General features: G+C 48.5%; 1 protein-coding gene across 4 annotated transcripts in view; it reads right to left on the reverse strand.

Annotated features, from left to right (window-relative positions):
- LOC118794080 (rho GTPase-activating protein 23-like) overlaps nucleotides 1–21,421 on the reverse strand; it is a 79,540-nt gene that overhangs the window by 54,079 nt on the left and 4,040 nt on the right. For 2 of the 4 annotated variants that reach the window (XM_036552226.1, XM_036552222.1), the window contains exon 1: nucleotides 9,678–10,042. The exons of 1 other annotated variant lie outside the window; for it this stretch is intronic. In XM_036552226.1, coding sequence (XP_036408119.1) covers nucleotides 9,678–9,731 — 54 coding nt within the window. In that variant the 5' untranslated portion in view covers nucleotides 9,732–10,042. Of the gene's footprint in view, nucleotides 1–9,677; nucleotides 10,043–21,421 lie in introns of those variants that run through there. One more of the 4 variants, XM_036552224.1, reaches the window with a different exon arrangement.

Here is a 21,421-nt window from a genome sequence, read left to right on the forward strand (position 1 = left end):
AGACAGAGAGACTAGTAAGACTTTAGGGAAAATGCTCCTAGTAAAATATGAGGAGACAACAGCCCGCTCTTCTGCAAAAGGATACCTCCTGAGGCTCTGACATGACTCTAGTGAGGTGCTCTCGAAAAAAAAACCTCGACAGATGGAGGACAGCCACCCCCCGACGCCTGGCCCCAATGGAGGGGTGAGAGTGAACAGAGGGAAACAGGGATACAGCCCCAGGCCCAAATACTCAAACACACACACACACAAAGGCCATCTCACCTCTCTGCTCGCAGCCACCACAGGAACACATTCTAATACAGCTCCCAAAGAAACAAACACACACAAGCACACACGTACATGCTCGCACACGCACACCAATCACACGCACAGTTCAGCAGGGCTATGGTAACATTATTACCACTGCAGTGCCAGTTACTCAATGGGCAGCTGACCTCACCCTGGGTGACCTGCAGATCACTTGGTGTGAAGCACAAAAATCATGTGAGATAATCAGATAATCAGAGACGCAAGATAATCGCATCACACCTGAGCATGAAATCCTGTCTGAGTGCCAACGGCCGCCCCGGGCACCCCACCCCCAACAACTGATCCAGGATCATCTTACCCTTTCCTAATCCTTATCACAGCCATTTCTGGTAATGGGCGGATACTGATTCGGGATTGGGCCAGAATGTATAAACTCCACAGGAGGCAATGAGGGCTTATAAGTCAGTACCAGCATTGGGAGCTGAGATCCTACTCCTCCCCAATTCTGATAGCAAGATGTACACAATTAGGCACTTTGTCCAAATGTCAGCTCCTTGAAAACAAGTAATTCTTCATTACCCTATCAACATAAAAAAGGCATGTGTGCTTTCCAATGACTTATGATATGCAATTACTCCAACAAGGACAAGTCAAGTAAAATAACCATAACCAGAATAAGCCATTATGAGTATTCTGGTTATGAGAAACTTGAATAGGACATGTGGGATATTGCTCTATTAGGAATGTTGAGTCATGAAAGTCATTTTTGGAACATTCCTCCCAGAACCTTATGTCCGCAAATGATTAATGTTTTGCAAATAATTCTGGGTCACATATCACTGGCTGGCTAGCTGTCATGGCTGAAAAAAGCAGGCATCTTGTGGAGCGAGGAGTGATGAGGAGACGGTTGTTCTCAAAAAGCCATTTTGCACAAGCGCAGAGAGAACAACAATAGACAATGCGAAAGAAAGCACTGTCTGAGCCGTTCTCACAAGTAAGATCATTACCGTGAGCATCTGTCTCATTTGGGATACCCTGATTGCCATGAATATTGGAATATTAGCACTGGTAACGCTTCTTGCCAAATTTAAACAGCTTCTTTGGAACATTTTCATAACCAGGGCAGGCATCATTACTGGGTGCATGCAAAGCAGACCGTTCCAACGTTCCACACTTGGTGGATCTGTGAGCTTTTCAGCCAGGTCCAAACACGAGGAGGACAGTGCTACTTGGGAGTCTCTGCTGGCGGACCCAAACAGCTGTACTGTTCTGAGCATCTCACCCGAGGCTTTACCCTGTGGATTCTCCTAAAATCTGCTCCGTCGGCTCTGTGTTCCAGCTCATTTCCTCTCCCACAGACTGGACCCGGCCGCACGAGTCCAGGATGAGGAGTGACGCACAGCGGCGGCAGAAATGATTGAGGGATTCGACCACAAGGCTGCAGGTTCAGATCCGCAACAGCACACTGCTGTTGTGCACTTAACAAAGGCACCTAATGGGTGCCGCTTCAGAAACTATCCCCCTGTATAAATGGATAATATGTAAAAAATGTAAGCTATGCAAGCCATCCGCGATAAGGGGGCCTTGCAAAATGCATAAAGTAAAATAAACACACTCAGCTCCATCTACCGGACAGCGGTACATGCAACACCTGGCAATCAAAGCCATTACTCAGGAGAGCTGTGGGGTCACACCTCGGTGACAGAGGAGGGCTGGATCTGAGACTCCAGCTAACCTCACAGAGGCCGCCACCCACGGCCTTTACCTCTCCAACCCCAGCACTCTCCACCAATCATAAACATTCTCAGATTGGGGAAGACACAGGCAGAAGGGGAGAGAGGGAAACAGGCAAGGAGAGAAAGTACTGCAGGGGTGGAGGGAAAGAGAGAAAGAAAGAGGGAGATGAAGAGAAAGAGTTGCAGTGGAAGCGGAGGGAAGTGTTGCTGGGTAGCTGTGCTGGGTCTATGCTCTGCTGGGACGCTCGGCTGCTCCTCTCCCTCCCCTCAGGCCAGTGGAGCCTTATCTCTGCCTGGCCCCTTATCTCCCCATCAGCCTGGCAGCGCGGCCCAGGCCTCTGCCCCGCCGGCCTGTTACAACAGGCTCAGCAGGGGGAAAACAAGCTCATCTTTATCACAGCGCTGAGAGGGGGGAGGGGGGGGGGAGGGAGAGAGGGAGAGAGGGAGAGACATCCCCTCTGATCCAGCAGCACAACCCAGCTGGATAACAGCAGCGATACAGAGACTGATATCTTATTCACTTCTGATTTTTCCCAGCACTGTCTAATGAGTCCCTGCGAGTAATCAGTCTCACAGCAAGAAACATCTGATCCAAGATGCATTCGATCTAACACATCAGCATGAGGACACTGCCGACCACACCCTAGCGCTCTCAGGCTAACCCCTATCAAAATAACAGTCCTGTGTAGGTAAGCAGGTATGTACACATGCATGTATGTGAGTGTGTATGTGTAGCAAATTGATAAGGACTAGGGCTTGTAATGGAAAGGTTGCTGCTTTGATTCCCCACTGGGGCACTGCTGCTGTACCCTTGGGCAAGGTACTAAACCCATATTTGCCTCAGTAGATATCCAGCTGTATAAATGGATGACACATAAAATTTGTAACCCATGTAAGTTGCTCTGAATAAGAGCATCTGCTAAATGGCATTAATGTCATGTATGAGGGTACATGTGTATGCACATGCCTCCAGCACATCATCTCCTTCTCTGAAAATGTTTTCACCTCAAGTTCACATCCAAAGCTCTCCTCCGGACCCACACCACTTTCATAACAATTAGACCTACATGTCTGTAAATGGGCCCAATGGCAAGTGCATGACCTGAACTTCATGACCAAAGGCAGAGGAAGTGTCGCTGTGAGAGGTTCTACAGCTGACGTGAAGCTGGTGCAAGGCTCCAGCAAGTCCTCCAGACCTTCCTTCATCCCTTGAAGTCCTTTGCAACATGTTACACCCACACAGTCATGGCAGGGTCTCCCAAAAAGAACCTCCTCCCGCTTCAGGAGCCAGATGGCAGGTGAAGTAACACATGGTGGCAAAGGGTTTCCTCCAAGTTATAGTGAAGACCTTTCATGAGGGCCACTGCAGCATCTAACAGCCACTGTCCCACTTGTGTGGCCCTGGAGCAGGCAGCAAGGAAAGAGAGCACTCCAGGGGGGGCCCTGACTTTGGAGCATGCTCAGTGTGTGTTTTCAAAACCACATGGAACAGGGGCAGCGGCACAGGACTTTCTCACCTGTAAGTGGCAGCAGCTGAAAGAAACTGCACAGTTTGCAGCACGAGAGGTCAGAGCAGATTACCGGTGGCAGCAGCAACAAAGGCTGGCCTGGGAGGGGGGGCGGGGGGGTGAGAGCATGAAGCCAAAATTAACCCCCCCCACCAGAAGAGTAGCTGGGAATTAGATTATTGTGCTTGAGCCAAAATCCAAACAGAATAACACAGCGGTGGGTGGCGGCCACCCCGATCCTAGAGTGGAGAGAGGACAGTTCAGACAGCTGTACTGGGGCAGCAGGGAATGCCGGGAGGTCTTCAGGCCGTTGGGAGTCCCAGGGAGTACAGTACAGCATGTGGGGGTCCAGATGGAATGGCTTTTCTGAGCGAGGGGGATGTTCCGCCCTCCCTCTGAGTGCTTTCCAGACTGCACCTGATGCCCCTGTCCTCCCTCCCTCCCTCTCTCTCTCTCTCTCTCTCTCTCTCTCTCTCATTCTTTCCTGTGTGGCTCTGCTCCCATCTCTCTTTCCCTCATACATTCCTGGGCAGGATCCCAAGGGAATGCCCCGTACCCCCCCACCGATCACAAACACTCCCCCTCTCATCCGACACACCTGAGAACACAGAGCAGAACACAGACCCCCTGCAAAATACAGCAATCTGAAGAGATTACTCACACTTTCCCTGTCACACATTATCATTCACTTAATCATACACAAACACACACATTCACGCTCACACACTCATGTACTCATGTTCGAAAGCACGTGTGTGGGTTAGAGGTGTTTACATTCCAGCAGCTCAAGCTTGAAGGCATGTAGCGAGGAGATGGCTATAATAACAGGAACGGCACCCCCCAAACCGCCAGAGCACCGGCTGCGGTCTGTAATGATCCAGGCATGTGACCGAGGCCCATCATCAGCAGGAGAGCTCTGACGACAGACAGACGGGCCCGGCCCCCGTTCCTCACACCTGCCGGCTCAGCTGTGCCCTGCCTGGGGGCTCGCGGCCAAGCGGGGGGGGCCTCCGAGCAGAGAGGGCGGCCCCAAGCCTGAGTGTGGAGGGAGTGCCGCCGCCCGTCACCTTAATGAGAGGCACAGCGCCGCGGCTTAACTCCCCTCTCCCCCTCCTCCCGCCCCCCCCCCACCTCAGCATGCGTCCCGGGACGGCTAACTGGATTCGTTTTCCGCCCCTCTGCCTCTGAACGGGATAACAAGAGCCTCAGTAGCTTCTGCCCTTTGACCTCTGACTCACACGCGCCCCCCTCCCCCCCCTGTCTCACAGAGGCTCACTGTCATGTCTGCATTTCAAAGCTGGTCTTGGCTGGCCCCATTCCCACCCACTCCTGGATACCAGTGAACCCACTCTTGCCCTGCAGAGCTCCCATGCAGTGCAGACAGGCAGGGTCAATTCAATTAGCTTGCAGCGGTGAGACACACAGACTCTGGATCAGAGGAATTCTCCCCCTGATTCTCCAATCCACAACCTTGGCCCTTTCACTCAGGATCAAAAGACATTTAAACGCAGCAGTGAAAAAGCAACATTTTCAGCACAGCCGAATTCCCTTGCTCTCTGGTGAGTAGCAAACAGTATGTGAGTGGTGCTGGGATGCTCTGTGGATCAGGGCAGTGTGCAGAGACAGGAATGGTTAACGCTCACACTAACAGGACCTGGGACCTGAAGAAATTACATACCCAACCCAGGTCCAAAGGCATCCTCATGAACCAGAGGGTACAGCTAAGCTCAATGCGTAACCCTCTGTGAAAGGAATATTTTAAAATTCACCTTTGCTAAATGAAGGTGTGCGCTCATGCCTGGATACTTGGTGTTCCAGCTAGCCTGAGCAACCTGCAACCTGTGGGCTTCCACCATAATCTGGTGGCACAGGTGGGAGGCACCTCAATCGTGTGGCAGATCCCTGCGCCCCAGGGACAGCCACTGACAGAGAGGACCGTTGCAGCCATTAGCAGTGGGAATACATGTATTGCATGCTGCACTGCTCTGTTGACACCCTATACAGCAGGAAAACAGCAGTCAGCACAGGGCGTGTGAAGATCAGCTGCCTTCCACCATCAATGATTCCCACCAGGGTACAGCTGACCTCCCCCAAAAGCCACCTGTGTGAAGCCTTCAACTCAAATGAGCCGGTACAGGTGACCTCGGTGGACCTTCCCTTACTAACAAAGTTAAAATATAAATGACTAATCTTGCAACAAATAAAAATACACATTTTAATTGTCACACACCAAAGTATACTACTTATATATTGGTATATGTATATTTCAACACATACTTTAACCATGTATATATTTTAAAATAAACTGGAAGACAAAAATGCAGGCAAGTGGCAATTAGTAATGCATTTTACATGTATAGTCAGTCTTCATCTCAAACTATGTCATTTGAAACTCAAACCTTGACTTCCTTCCATTCTGAATTTCATTTATTGCGTATTCCTTTTGCTCCTCCACGCACCATAGCAGAAATGCCGCCACCAGAGGCCCAGACGCAACCCCTCAGCCGACCCCAGCTCCAACAGGCCCCACGACACGCTACCTGTCAATCAGGGTCGTAGCTGACGGAGGCCACAGCTCCTCATTCCTCCAGCACAGCAAAGCATTGAAAACAGCGACGCGCCTTCTCTGACCCCCCTTTTTATTTAACTTTACGCGCTTGGCCATCTCTGGCGGAGCGGGGGTGACCCGCCCCTGTGGACTGTGTGAAAGTAAACACAGGCGCACACAGGCCAGTCCCGGGCCCCGGTTAATAATTGAGGAGGAGGGCCCCGTCCCACTCGCAGCTGTCAGCTCAAGGCTGGTCCTGTCAGGAATGCCAGCGCCCCCCCGGCTGTTTAAGGTGACACAGTCCTCACCGCGGTGTTAATTGACTCGCGCCGGCAGGACTGTAATGTCGCTTTACTGGCGCTTTCTCCACGCGTGCTGCCCTGTGAAACTCCATAACCACACCCTCCTCCTGTCACTACAACCCCGGCTACATGCACCACCCTGCTGAGGGCTGCACTATAAAACCTGAGGATTCAATAAATTGTCTTGGAAGTTATTTTTTTAGGGCAGTAACCCTGAGTGTAGCGGTTCTGAATGTGCAGATGGATTCTACCCTGTGAGGAGTTCCTCTCCCATCCACATAAGGAACGTGGTGACACAAGCTGAAGGAGGGGACTAGTCCCCCCCCATCCCCCACACTGCCATGCCCAGCAGCACTGATATGTACAGCTCGTCCTTGCCTCCATATGTATGGGCAAACCCCCCCCCGTCTGCCCCACTGAAGAAACAAGCGCACTGGGCTGGATGGGTAATCATCATCTCCTGCCCATGGTCTCATGGTGTCCCTGAAGGGCCCTGACAGTCCTGCGACTCATCCTTTATTAGTGCAACGCATTACATTGCATTACGTTAATTTAGCAGAAGCTCTTATCCAGAGCAACTTCCAGCAAAACAGAAGCGAAAGCATCATGGGATACAGCGGGACACTGAATCAAGGTACAGCAGGACAGAGCAGGACACAGGGGAACAGAAGTGTTACAGTTGGAGACGGCGAGACACAGCAGGAGAGAGCGGGACACAGTGGGATCGAGTGTGACACAGCAGGACAGAGCAGGACACAGTGGGATCGAGTGAGACTCAGCAGGACAGAGCGGGACACAGTGGGATCGAGTGAGACTCAGCAGGACAGAGCGGGACACAGTGGGATCGAGTGAGACTCAGCAGGAGAGAGCGGGACACAGTGGGATCAAGTGTGACACAGCAGGACAGAGCGGGACACAGTGGGATCGAGTGAGACTCAGCAGGACAGAGCGGGACACAGTGGGATCGAGTGAGACTCAGCAGGAGAGAGCGGGACACAGTGGGATCGAGTGTGACACAGCAGGACAGAGCGGGACACAGTGGGATCGAGTGAGACACCGCAGGAGAGAGCGGGACACAGTGGGATCGAGTGTGACACAGCAGGACAGAGCGGGACACAGTGGGACCGAGTGTGACACAGCTGGACAGAGCGGGACACAGTGGCGACAGAGCAGGCTCAGGACAGAGGGCGGGAGACAGCGGGACATGAAAACGCACTGGCATCTGCCACGCAGCAGGCCGAGATGGACCCGGGCCAGCGCCCTAATCGGGGAAAGATGGAGCACATCCGTCTTCCACTGACGCACATCTCTGTGCCGCGCTACACTGATTTTTTTTAAAGGCTTTCTCGTAACGCTGATCGATAGCACATGGTGTAACCGTGTGCGTCTGAGCTTTACAGAGCTGGTGCTGACCCTCCCCTCCCCTACAGCAGTTCCGATCTCTCCAACATCCCGCCAACACATGCTCTGCAACATCAGCCTTGGTCTGGTGAGCTCTCCCACCTTCCTCACAATAAACAAACTTACACTGAGCCCTTACACACTACCAAGAGGCCTACTTAAGGTGCTCATTTAAGAGTGTTATTTTCATATAGAATGAGTGCTGAAACACAATAGTGGGGAGAATTCCTGATTGTCTCTGTAACTGAATCAGCAGCTTTGGCTGCAAAGGCAGCCACATCCACATCCCCTCCCCACATAAACAAATACCTGGCTAAATTAAGCCCGTTCTGACTTCCACAGGCTTTAATTAGAAAATTGGATGTCCACGCCGAGCAGCACATTCATGTGATATCTGTTAACAGCATAAAATTGCTTTCGGTTGGGATAAAGTGCCATTGAGACACACTGGTATCCTCAGGTCTGTCTCCGCTCTGTGATATTCCACCCCTGTGTGCCGGAGCTAGTCGTTTACCACACCTTTTCAGCAGACAAAAACTAATCTCCCTGGTGTGTCAAGGCAAAAGTGAAAAAAGTCACAAACTGGGTCCTCTCCCCCTGGGTCTAGGGTTGCTCTGGTGGCATTTGGAGTGACACAGACAGGCCAGGCCTCAGAAGCTATTGTGTGTATCTCTGCCCACCTGTCCAGATACTTTGATGCTACTTTGAACCATTCTGACTGCTTATTTCTTTCATCCCCCATATGGCTGTGCTGCACTTCAGTGACAGAGCTGAAGGGTTGGCTGGAAACAATTTTTTTAGTTTTAAAAGTTAGACAGCTGACATGAACGGGATGTGAGTGGATGCATTAAGGTGACTTTCAATGAAGAGGCTTGATATGAACGGCGAGCTTTACAAAACTTAGGACAGAAACTTACAGCGACAGGTTCCATTTGCTAAGCGCAAATCAGCGATATTTACTAATTGTTTTAAGCATATAAAACCACAACCACGTAAAAGAACGTCCAGCAGAGAAATGTTTGCATTCCCACTATGTTCCCATTTGCAGCAGTTGTTAATAACAAAAGCTCTTACTTTTTACACAGATTGGCCTTATCTATCATCAACACGTAACGCTGTGGAACACGTCCTTGAATGGGTTGCGCAGAGTGCTAGTCTTGCAGGAAAACGAACCGGAAGGAAAGGATATGTGCATGTCAAGCATCTAGCTATAATGTCTTACAATGAAGAAAACGTATAGAAAAGTTTTAGAACGGAATATTTACATATTTACATAACAGGTTTAAATTTGGGTGTATCAAATTAACTCAAGACACGTTATGTATGCCAACGTGCTGTTTATTTCAAGGAGCCAAAGTAAACAAGGAAAGAAGCACTACAGTCGAGACCAATATGCAATACGATCACAATGTATCAAGAACTAATAACAAATAAAAGAACAATGACAGATTGGTTGTAAAAGAAGTTCGCTGCATTCCGTTACCTAGTTCTTCGGACATCCTGGTTTGACAGCTCCAAGCGGAGTCCGCCACCTCCACTCCACATAGAAATTGAATCGGCAGAGGAGCACTTTTGTTTGAACTCGTTTAACAAGTGAGCAGTTTGACAGCCTCACACTGGGTTCGCGTCTCAATAGCTGACTTTATCAATAACCCCCATAACCCCCAAAGTGCGTAAATTAAACAGAGAATGAGAAAAACAAAGTCTGTACGGCGGCCCTTCTCCATGTCTGTGTGTACATGCCGTAATCCTCTTAGGACATCATGCTCTATGGTCACATTATTTAACTCGGGGGGAAAAGACAAGTTACCTAGAGCCAAGGCCAACCCAAATTTTCACAATTCCTGCAATGCAAGTTTCCGTGATCCAACAACACCAACACGGAGCAATTTCACACACGACGGCAAAAATCCCTCTAATGAGGACTTACTTCTGTTTCTGTGTAGGGTGGAATTCCAACAAGGCAAAAAGCAACTCCATTCATTGGACAGCTCGGATTGTTTTGCAGAAAAGAGGAGGAGGAATTTGCGCCTACTAAGTTGCTACTGAAACAGAAACAAACACTACACCAATGAAAAACGCATAAGGGCGCAGTAAAAGAACACGCGAGTGGTAGTCCAGGAGCGGTGCACGGTAGCCTTCACCTCTTAAGTTTCCTTCCTTACAAACCCCCCTCTTTTCCGTTGTTTGGGCTGTTTGGTATGACCCCCCTCCTCTGCGCGGACTGCTTCAGTGTAAATCCCTCTCTCCCTCAGCCCGCCCGCTAAACTGAGCCAGACGAGATAGGGGCGCACTGAGAAAATCTGTGCGCCAAGCTAAGCGCCCGCCTTGCTAGCAACATGTTCCCTCCCTCGCCTCCCGTAATATGGGGCCTGTCTGATTGCAAGGGGCGCATTAGCTCCCTCTGGCCGCCCTTTTTTCTCTCTCAGCGTTCGTGTTATTGTAAGGCCACCGTGACGCGTGTCCACAAGGGAGTGTCCGTCGCTGTGTCCAAGGCCACCAAAGCAAAACACGTGTAAATAGGAAAAATGCATCAAGGGAAACTAAAAAGGTAGAGGAACCGTACTGGAGCGATTGAGTAGATAAAGAGGGACAAGAGGGAGGAAAAGAAGGGGGGAAGGGGTGCCCGGCATCACACTGGGGAAGTCCGTCTCAAAGTGACGGGAACTGAATTAATCATAACACGGGGGTAGGAGTGGGAAGAGTGCCGGGAAAAGTAATTGTATTAAAAATCGTCATGTCCCTGAAGATCTCTCAACGCCGGGTCTCCCAACAGGGTTAAAAAAAAAGACTGGGTTGAGAAGAAGTGGGCGATTCAAAGTTAAGGACAGTTCATTTTATAACCCTGAAACACAACACGCCTTTGCGCATCAGGGAGTATGAATTTATGAGGAGTGTAGTGTTCAATTGCCCCAGACATCAAGAAACTGCATTAAGTATATTTTAACATATTATAGTGGAGTACATTTGGAGTAGCACATATGGTGTGGCATGTAACCATTGTCCTTGTTTTCATGGAAGTGTAAGTCGAGCACTGTATTCAGAAACATGCATCAATCCAACTTACTACAAAAGTGGACCAATATATGCCAATGAATGTGATTTATTTTAATGAGAGACTCAAATAGGTTCTACGTCAATACTGTTAACTCATTCATTGGTGCTAAAAAAAAAAACTGTGAAAAAAAACACCTAGAAAGCAGTGTGTTCCAATTTCAGCAACATTTGGTTTCTGTGGTTCAAAATGATCACACTTTCAAAGTTGAGAACTGTTGGCATAAGATTTGAGGACATGCCTTGTACATCTGCATTTGCATTTTGCCATAAATAGCCATTTCATACTTAAACTACAGAGATGGTGGGACACAAGATGACCGCCGTGACTCTGAATCTGATTGAATATGAATATGAATAAAAGGTACACTCAGACTTAGAGTTCTATTCAATCTAACTGTAATGTCCTTCGCCCAAAACTGTGAACACAAAAAGAACCAAAAATGTTGTGTAAGTATTAAAAATTAATTCCTTCTTCGGACGGAGAAGCTGCGCTGCGGCTGGGTTGAATCTTGTGCTTAATCTGTGACTTCTGTGGTGTTACTATTACCCATTGTGAAATGGGGAATGCTAACAATACTACTCCCTCTGAGACAAGGGCAAACAATCAAAGTAGCACACAGTGAGGAAAAACAAACAGACCGACACAAGAAGATAAAGAAGACTGCATAAAGGAGCTAGAGATGGGGGAAGAGGGAGGAGGGAAAGGGAGAGCTGGGCCGCTGCGGAGTGATGTTAAAAACAGCAGAGGAGTCTCATTAAAAGCGCGCTGGTGGGGAGGCCGGGGGGCGCGGAGGCCCGTGCCCGGCCGCACCGTGGAGCGAGTGTGGCGGACAGAGCCCGGAGGCTCAAAGCACAGGGCCATGTGGCTGCGATTAGAGCGCGGGCCGAGAGCCACTTCAAAGCCGAGCCGAAGGGAGGAGGGCAGTTCTGAGGAAGAGAATCTGAGCTACCCACGCAAGAGAGCGAGCCGCAGTGCTCGCTCAGCCCGCTTCCTCACCGGCCACGTCTTCAAATCACACTCACGGCCTCTCTGTTCCCCACACACACACACACACACACACACTCATAAACACATGTATACATGCACACACACACACACACACTCTCATAAACACATGTATACATGCACACACACACACACACACACTCTCATAAACACATATATACATGCGCGCACACACACACACACACACTCTCATAAACACATGTGTACACACACATACACACACTCATAAACACATGTATGCGTAGGCACACACATACATACACACGCACACACCTCACACATACATACTCACATATACATGCATGCACTCACACACACACAAACAAAGTAAGGCACCTTCAGCATCAACACAATTGGTCTTAAAATAATGTTAACATAATCAAATGAGAAGAGCAAGATGGATAAGTAAGTCGCTTTGGATAAAAGTGTCTGCTAAATAAATAAACGTAAATGTAAAATAAACCTCTTCACAGTAGTAGAGATCCATCAGATTTCACAACCAGAGATCCTCAATTAAACAACAATTAACTAACAATTAAACAATTAAAACAGTTTTTGGGAAACAGGTGAAGGTTCTTCTTCATAGCTAATATTACTAATTACAGCAAAAAGAGGTAGCTAGAAATACTATGGATACTACTTTTTTCCAGGAAAAGTGCAGCCCTGGTTTACAGACAAAGCCCAGGCAGTCATCTTGATCTTAGCAGACACCAGCATTCGGTGTGACACCATGTATTACAGATCTGATTCTAAGTAATGTCAGGGAAGAGTAGTCATGCTGTGCTGGTTCAGCCAGTTGGGTCTTCATCTTATGTTTGTGTTTGCTTGTGTCTGATTCCAGATTCAAAGTGTGGAAGTCTGTGAACAAGCTGCATCAACAGGTGCAGGGCTGGAGCTTTAGGGGTTCAGAATGATGTAGTCATTCTTATGTGTACATTTACGTGTACCTTTTATTCGTCTTTTTCTGATCTACTGAGCAGACGTCATGTTTTGAAAATTGTAAATAAAATTAATCTAAATCATAAATAGGTTGGAGGTGAGGTCCGATGACAAGGACATATAGTTGAAGGGAAGCAAAGAGGGCGTGACATTTAGGAGTGAATGTTTCAGTTTTGGAGAGGCCAGTGGTGTTATGGGCGACCTGTCTCACATCCTCATTTTGACTGTGGTGCCCTCACAGCCCCCGTCTCCTGACTCTAAGTCCGCTCCCCCTCCCATGTACCTGCTGCCGCTGGACATGAACAAATCACTCTGCTTAGCACAATGTGACACGCCTGAAGTGTTTGGGTTCTTCCGGTTTCCCTCGTCTGAGCTCTGAGGTGTTGACTCAGAAATCAGCTAGGCAAAATGGAGCCTGAATTATTGATGAACCAGGCTGCACCGGGTCTGTTTAGTCTGCACACACAGAGTCCATGGTGTGTGTCAGGAGTCCAGTGGAGGAAAGCTCTACTGTATGAGCCAGTGCAACATGTCAGACATGTTTGTGTGTCCTACTGTGATTGGATACCCGATTTAATTACAAGATTGAGCTGCCATTTCTGACCCTGAGTTTCTCCTTTGTAGAATGTCAGGAGTGCTTTGCTATTGACAGGGGTATGATGGTGAAATTTCTGAGAGTATAGCTGGCAGGGAGGGGGCAGAGAAGGTGTCTGTGGTGAAGGGTGGAGGGTGTCTGTGTGTCTACGCTGGACCGTGCACACTGTGTGCCCGTGGTGAGGGGAGAACCGTGCCTTTGCTTAGTGGGTGAGTGAGAGCGTTGTTTGGGGTCAACGGTGCGAGACTGAGACTGACACTGACGTGGGGTGACACTCCCACAGCCCCTTGAGGTAAGAGGGTGGGGGGGTGTTGGTTGGGGTGGGGGGTGGGGGGCAGCTGGTCAGCGAAAGAGGCGCAGACGCAGTCACTTGTTGCGTAACACCGCAGCATGAAATTTCTGTGAGGCAAGAGTAGATTCATTCACAAATAACATCCACCTCTCTTTCTCCTCATTATCCTTGTGGCGATGGCCTCAGTAATAAATGAGAAACTGGATGATCGTTGCAGTGGATTTCTCTCTGGTATAGATCAAGTGAAGATGCTGGTGTTCATGACTCTTGCCTTACATTAGGCAGCCTTCTCTACACTCACACTCCTTCTTTTATTTCCATCAGGGCTGCTTTTTTCCATCCTGTTACTCATCCTTCACCCCCTCAGTTACTGATCCCTCAATTTCAGGCTTTTTAGCGTAATTGAATTTTGCAGCCTGCTCCATCAGCCCAAACCTGGCTCCTGCTGTAAACGCCCCATCATCCTCACACGCTTCTCATAGTTCCACTTTAACTTAATACACACTCTCTCGCACTTTGATACAGTTACACTTTGTGGTGTCTCAGGCGGATGGAGAAGGTGCTTCCTTGACTCATACAGATGCAACATACCCTGTCCTAGTCTCTCCTGGGTCTTCTCTCCTTTCCTCCCTGATTGAATAGAGGGCCTCTTAGAGCCTCCACCTCATATTCGATCAAATCTCACTGTGCTAATATCACTCAAGCTCTCCCCCAGAGTTTCTTTGTCTCGTGTTCGCACATGCGCATGTGTAAGTAAGATGTCAGTGCCGACGTCCCGGTCGGTCCCCCGGCCTGTTGACACACAGGAACTCCTGCTACTCCTGTGAGGAGGGGGGGTGTGGGCAGGATGGGTGATCCTGTCCCGTGGGATTTAACAGCAGGCTGTAAATCCCCCTATGGGGGTGAGAGGGGTGACTTCCCTTCTCTGGAGGGGATATCTATCTGGACAGCTGGTCCGGCGAAGAACACTGTGATCTAAAACAGCCAACCCTTCAACCAATATGCTCAGGCTGCTGGAACTCTTTTATCATATAATTTCTCTAGCTGATACACTCTCGTTGGTTGTGAGAATTGCCATGTAGAAGTACTTGTGATTGTGTGTGGGCCCTGTCATGTTCAATATGCATTTCCTCACACACTATAGCTCAGCATTCTTTAGTGATTTACGAGTGGATATTACACAGAAACGCAATACAAAATATTCTCACAGGACGGCTTGCATTTGTGCTTTAGTAGCAAGTTATGGAAGGGTCAGGTGGTGTATAAATATTCAGTTTGTTTACCGATAACTAAGAAAGTAGAATCAGTTTGTTTCCTCGATATTAAAACCATGGTGAATGGTAAGGACTGGTAATGCTGTGCTCTGAGGCACCGCTGTTACAGCCGCCCCTGGTGTGAGTGACACGCTGCTCACCCTGCTCCCTGCCCCTGCGCCCAGGCGGGTCTGTTATTGCAGGCGGCGGCCCGAGCCTTCTACCCTGCCCCCCCTTCCTCCGGCTCCCACAGCTGTTTCATTCACTCCTGTGGCCCCTTATCTCTCCCTACTTCTCACTGATCCTCTCAAACAGAGTGCCGCAAAAACCTCCTGATAACGGCATGATAAGTGGCTGCAGAAACACAAGGCGGACAGCTCTGGGGAGGGTGAGTCACTGAGGTCGCACTGTGTCACTGCGCGGTGCCAGCGCGGCTGTCTGTGCACTGCGCGAGGCGTGGCACTTACAGTGAGAACTCGCTGCCAAAAACGCACACACTGACACACACACGCACGCGCGCGCACACACACACACACAAATACACATACACACACAGTCTTAACATGCACGAATTCACAGAAAACTCAAAACATATAGGAATCCCTAGCTAGGACATAGTTCGCTCTCCTTGTCTCCCTCGCCTCACTGCTTCCTCTCCTCTCCAGCCCCTCTACAGTCAGCTATGTGCACTGGAGCATTGCACAAAAGCCTGATAGATTGCAGGCAGCTTAAGGGGGCCATGTGGCAGATAAGTGCTCAGACAGAAGGGAAAGAATTTTCTTCAGGTTCCTCACACTGGCCTGCTCAGTGCTGCTGGAGCCCAGGTGTCCCAGTCCATCACAACAGCCCCCTGTGCCGTCAGTACCAATGACCGCCTGCAGGGGGCACACAGGAAACGCCACAGTAACCGCAACAATGCCTGACGATTGCTGTTGCTTACCCAGAAATATGTGATCAGCATGATCTGTTCAAAATACAAAAGCCCTCTGTTGATCAGAGATGGATATCTTGAAACCTAATAGCAAACGCCTCACAAGTTTCCATACGCACTGACATCTGATCCAGTCACAGCTATGTAACTGCAGACGAGTTTGTCATACATTTCCCCCGAATCTCCCTCTGCTTAGACAGCAAAAACATCATCACTTCCTTTCCGACGGCCGCACACTTACTCATTCGTCTGCTGCCTGCGCTTGCTGTCCTGTCTTTCCTTTCGGCAGGACTTCCTGTGGGGCAGAGAAAGGGGAAGTTCGCCGGGCCCGACCCCACTTCCTGTCCTGACCCTGCCCTGCCAGGTGCCGCCTCATTGTGTGTGGCATTTCCCCCTCTCTGTATGGAACCCGGAGAGGAGAAACCCCACCAGCCCACACCACTGGGTCTCTTAGGTCTCTGTTACCAACAGGACAACAGCGTCTACTAAAGATGAATCCTGACTCCACGCACTGTTTCTAGATAAGTGCCCACAGCTGGAGTCAGGTTAAGGGATGGTAAATTTCATCCTGGATCAGTTGTTGGGGGCAGAAGTTTCCCAGACCTCTCCTGTTTCATTTAATTTGTCACACATTTAGGTAGCCTATTATAATTACATTATATCATGTTGATTCAATTCATATTAGGTCAAATAAAATCAATGTGAGGTGTAGTTTAACAAAACAACAATATGCAGAAAAGTATATTGCCTCATGATTTTTGCTTTACTTCCCTGAATGACTTTAACTTCATTGTGCTATGGGTCTCTTGTGGAATGGGTCATTTTTGTCTAAACATAATAAGCACTTTGTTATATACTAATGATGGTTACGTAGATGATGATAGAGATGTAGATCACCCTGTATGAGAAGTGACAGAGGAGTGTTTTTTGTTCCAGCTCTTAGGGTGTCTGTACTGCTCTCATTTCCTGCCATCATGGCCAATAAACATTACACTGAGCATGCTTACAATGTTACGCCAAAGTGAAGGTCACTTCATATTCCTGTGACAAACTGCGCTCATTTCAAATATTAGCAATGGGGAAAATATGCAAGTCCTTATGTTACATTAACACACCCCTGCCCTGGTACAGCAAGGACAAAAAGCTTGCCTAGACGTGGTGTTAGCAGGGAAGCGATATGGCATGGGGATAAACTTTTGTGACTTTGCATGTGGCGGGCACTGAACTAGCGATGTCGTGACTGGGTCTCTGTCCTCCTTGAGACCGCTTCGTCATAACGGTCTGTTGCTCCCGCACATTTACATTACATTTATTCATTTGGCACAAGGCACCAAGTGAGGCAGAGTACAGCACAAGTAAAAAGCTTATAAAGCATATAAGGAGTCAGCAATATTAAACAAGTGCTGCATGACCAGACACTTACAAGCTGCCTGCTACAGATAGAAGTGCATTAAACCATTAGATCTGTTTTTTAGTAAAGGAAAGCAAAGTTTAAGACAAAAGAAATTGCTTTGGGTGGTTGTGTTTCAGGTGCTCATCTGAGCATGAAAGAGCTGTGTCTTCAGATGTTTCTTGACATCGTCCTCACCACTAACCCTAAGCTTGAATCTGTCTCCTCAGTGCTGTACAGCCCACATATGTGTTTTCACTACCCTCTGATCTGGGATCTGTAACCTCTTGTATATTACTCATTAATTAAATCCCCAGAGACTGGTAGCAGTGATGCTGGCACCAAAGAGGAAGCGTCCTTAAGCAGTTTTAGCAATTAATTTGCATTTGCGTGTAAACACAATTAAGACAAAAAAAAATGAACATCTGTTTTATTATGGCGTGGGGCTAACATCCATCTGTCTGTCTGTTTACTGTACACTGGGGGGATTTTCCTAAATGTATAATCCATATAATCCTAGTAGTTTAGGTAGTTTAGAAATTAATTTCAGTTGCACAATATGTCCACTGGAGGGCAGCAAAAGCCCCCAATGCGCATTTGATTGCCTCTGTCCCAGCTCTCGCCTCTCACTCGTAGTCAGCGGATTCCAGCAGGAACATGGAGGTCAGACCTACCATCCTGGTAGAGGGACCTTGGACATGGCAAATTAAGTAAAGGGTAGGTGAGCAAGGCCAGGGGTGCACGAACACTCACACGAGTGCGCACTGCCGCACAGAGCCCTGAATGGCTCAGAAGGCTGGGCAATTAATGCAGGTAAACAGCACCTGGTGCTCTTCTACTTGAACACTCTCACCCAAAGGGAACAGCAGGAGGAGCAGGAGCTGATGCAATCTGCCCAACACAGCTTCCCTCTCACAACCCTTTACGCACTTGTCACCTCTTTATGTGATTAAATACGCATGTCACCTGTCTGAGACACTTTGCTTGTTGATTCATTGCTTGTTTATGACATGTCTTTTATTGATTGGAAAGGTCTCTGTGGGATGTGTTACTAAATGTTTCTGGTAATTTAAGTGTGTTCAAACCCAGTTACAGACAACACTCCTCCTTAGAAGCTCATTCTGATTCTCCTAACAGAAGCAGCAGCAGGCACTGCAACTCTGCACTTCTGGTCTGCTGACTGCTGTCCCTCTGTACTGCATCTCTCTGTTGCATCTCTCCAATTTCCCTCTCGGCTGTTTCCCACAACTGTATCTCTCTGCTGTTACAGTGCCGCACCACGGTTTGAATATTTCACATTGAATACTTTGAATACGCTATTACATTATTTTGCATCTATTCCCATGAGCATATCATTACCCTCACAACTGTTATTAAAGTTGTTGAGCAGGCTGAGCTTGCAAGTTGAAGAAAAAATCAGGAAGCTCGAAAAGCAAACAGATTACAGAGCTACAATGTGGAAATTAAAAATGTATCATGCTCGCTTGGCAAAATAACCCTCATTACAAGTGTTAACATTTAGTTGGTCCAGTTCAATATCAAAAAGCTCTTAAGCATAATACTTGAATCCTTTCCTATTGTGCTATTTTTTATTTTTTTAATCCCCATTTATCCTCTCAGACAGTTTAATCAGAATTTTCATCTTTGTGATTTAAACCTACAGTAAAAGTGACAAGGCATAATTTTTTACAAGGCACCCCAAAGCCTTTTCTTTAGGCCCCCCCGAGGGCCCCCACACCCAGTGTGTAAAAGGTTAGAAATGCGCTGTGCTCGTGAGCTGAGCAGGAGCTGTTTACTTCCTCGAGATGATCGTCCTACTTTCCTGGGACAATCTGCCCATTGTCTGCCGCCGGCGGTGGCCAATTGGCCGTGGACAGGCTGAGCATCTTAAACCTCTCAGCTCCAGCCCCTCTCTCTCCGTCTCACTCTCTCTCATACACACACAGTGCCGTATGACTGAGACTTGCATACCATAGATGGTTATTATGAAGTATCATCCAATAAGAACAAGCTCCAGAGCTGGGAGAGACAGGCGAAATGACACAGAGCAGTCTGGCCTTTCCTCCGGCGGCCCAGCCCTGGCGTCTGCTCCACCACCCTCACAGAGTTACCCCTGCACACCCCCCCATCCCCCCTGAGATCACAGGGGCTTTGCTGGTAAGGCTGCAACAAAAGCACAGTCAATGCAAATTGAGAAGTCAATGAAGAAACACCCCTGCGCATTTGCCTAAGTTCAGGCACAGGTGCCCTGCAGTGCGGAGTGGAGGAAAGAGCCAAAAGGTGTAGTAATTTAAACAAGTCCATTACATTATTGGCATGTAGCAGACAGTCTTATCCAGAGCAACTTACATAGATTACAACTTTCTTTTTTTTTAACATGTTACCCATTTATTCAGCTGGATGTTTACTGAGACAATTCTAGGTTGGGTACCTTGCCCAAGGGTACAGCAACAGCACCCCAGTGGGGAATTGAACCGGCAACCTTTTACTTACAAGTCCTGCTCCTTATCACTATGCTACACAGCTGCCCCTGGTAAAAGTGCATGCTGGCAGACTGCAACTGCAGGGCCTTGTGTTGTACTTTCCTACCAAGGTCCCACATTTAAATTTAAATTTAAATTTGAATTTCAATTTACCACTGCTGTGTGACAGTCTCTCCACAGGCCTGACGAGCCCGTCCAAGCCCTTGATCATAAAGCTAACGTATCATATGTGAGATCACAGACTCACAAGTAGGATAGTAGCACCCAGAGGCATAAGCAGGAGCTGGAGATCTTTCCAGTCTCTTCCTCTATGCTTCCAGCCTCTGATATTGCCTCAGAGCCGTTGACAGGGACGAATTCAGCTTCAGTATTCAAACAATCCTCCAAACGGACTCCAGTGCTTCTCTGTTTCTCTCCGGTTACGAGTGGGAGTTTGTGAGACGGTGCAGGGACCCCTGGGAAATCCTAGGGCTGCTGATGTATTCAGAGCTGTGCTCCTCCATTTGTCACTGTCACTGACTCTGTCTCTAACCAGCAGAAGGGTTAACTCTGTCAGGCAACATTTGAATGAATCTGTGGGGCTCCTTCTGTAGTGCTGTGTTACTGTATGGATTCTGACTCCATGCTTATTCTGGCAAATACTCAGTCCTGTTACAGCAGAGAGTTTGAAAAAAATTGTGTCTGTTGGGCACTAAGCAGCACAGACCCGCTCAGTGAATGACTGGTGTCGTGTCCAGGGAGGTGTCCATGTATGTAAAGGTGCTACAGGCCACAGAAACAGGAATAAGCTATAAACCAACAAGGCCTCCAAGCTGAGACACAGAATCCATGTGAAATGTATGTGTGAACACATGTTTGATAATGATGAGGGGCAACAAACAGTTAAAGCATCACAGCCAGGCAGTCTAGAAGGGATAGAAGCTTAGGAGGGATATTATCCCACTTTAACATCACTTTAAAATATTATACCACTTTAAAATGAAAAATCTGCACTTAGCCTTCCTGCCAGAAGTTATGCAAAGCCCTGAAGAACATTTATCCACATTGAAAATGGACAACATTGGGATAAAGACCACTACTCATTCACAGGGTTTGTGCTCTCCACTCCACAAAGACACAGGGGAGGGTCATAAATATCCCTGTCCTTCCCTCTCATGTCCCTCTCATGTCCGGCTGGAGTGTGAAATTAGAAGCAGATTGAAGGGATATGAGGGTGGGAGTGTAGCCCTGGCGACACTGCAGATTAGAGCACCTGTTCCAGGGTTTAGGGCCCTCACCGACACTCTCTCTCTCTCTCTCTCTTTCTCTCTCTCTCACAGCCAATCACATCCCAGCAGACTCCAGAGAGACTTATGCAAGGGAACCCTGTTCTCCATTCTGCTCACAACTAGCTGGGACAAACAAGCCAAGGTCTAGGCCCCTGCTGGCCATTGGCTTGCCACCCCTTCACTCAAATGGCGTATCGAGGGACCAGCGCAAACAGCACGGTTACAGGGACATCCTCCGAGCCTCGCCGAGTGTTTTTTCTCTGCAGGTCACTTTCAGTGACTCAGAGCTCGTTCTTCGGTCACATTCTGTGAGAGCACCTTCGAGGCCAGCCCTGGGGCTCGATTAGCCGCGGAGACACCGCTCACATCTGCGGCCTCGTCCTCAACTCTCACCCTCGCACCGCCTGCCTGGGAGCGTTTTACAGCCATTAACCCAGAACAGTGAGCCCATTCAACAGAT

This window comes from Megalops cyprinoides, chromosome 19 (assembly GCF_013368585.1).
Source record: "Megalops cyprinoides isolate fMegCyp1 chromosome 19, fMegCyp1.pri, whole genome shotgun sequence".
Lineage (NCBI taxonomy): Eukaryota > Metazoa > Chordata > Actinopteri > Elopiformes > Megalopidae > Megalops > Megalops cyprinoides.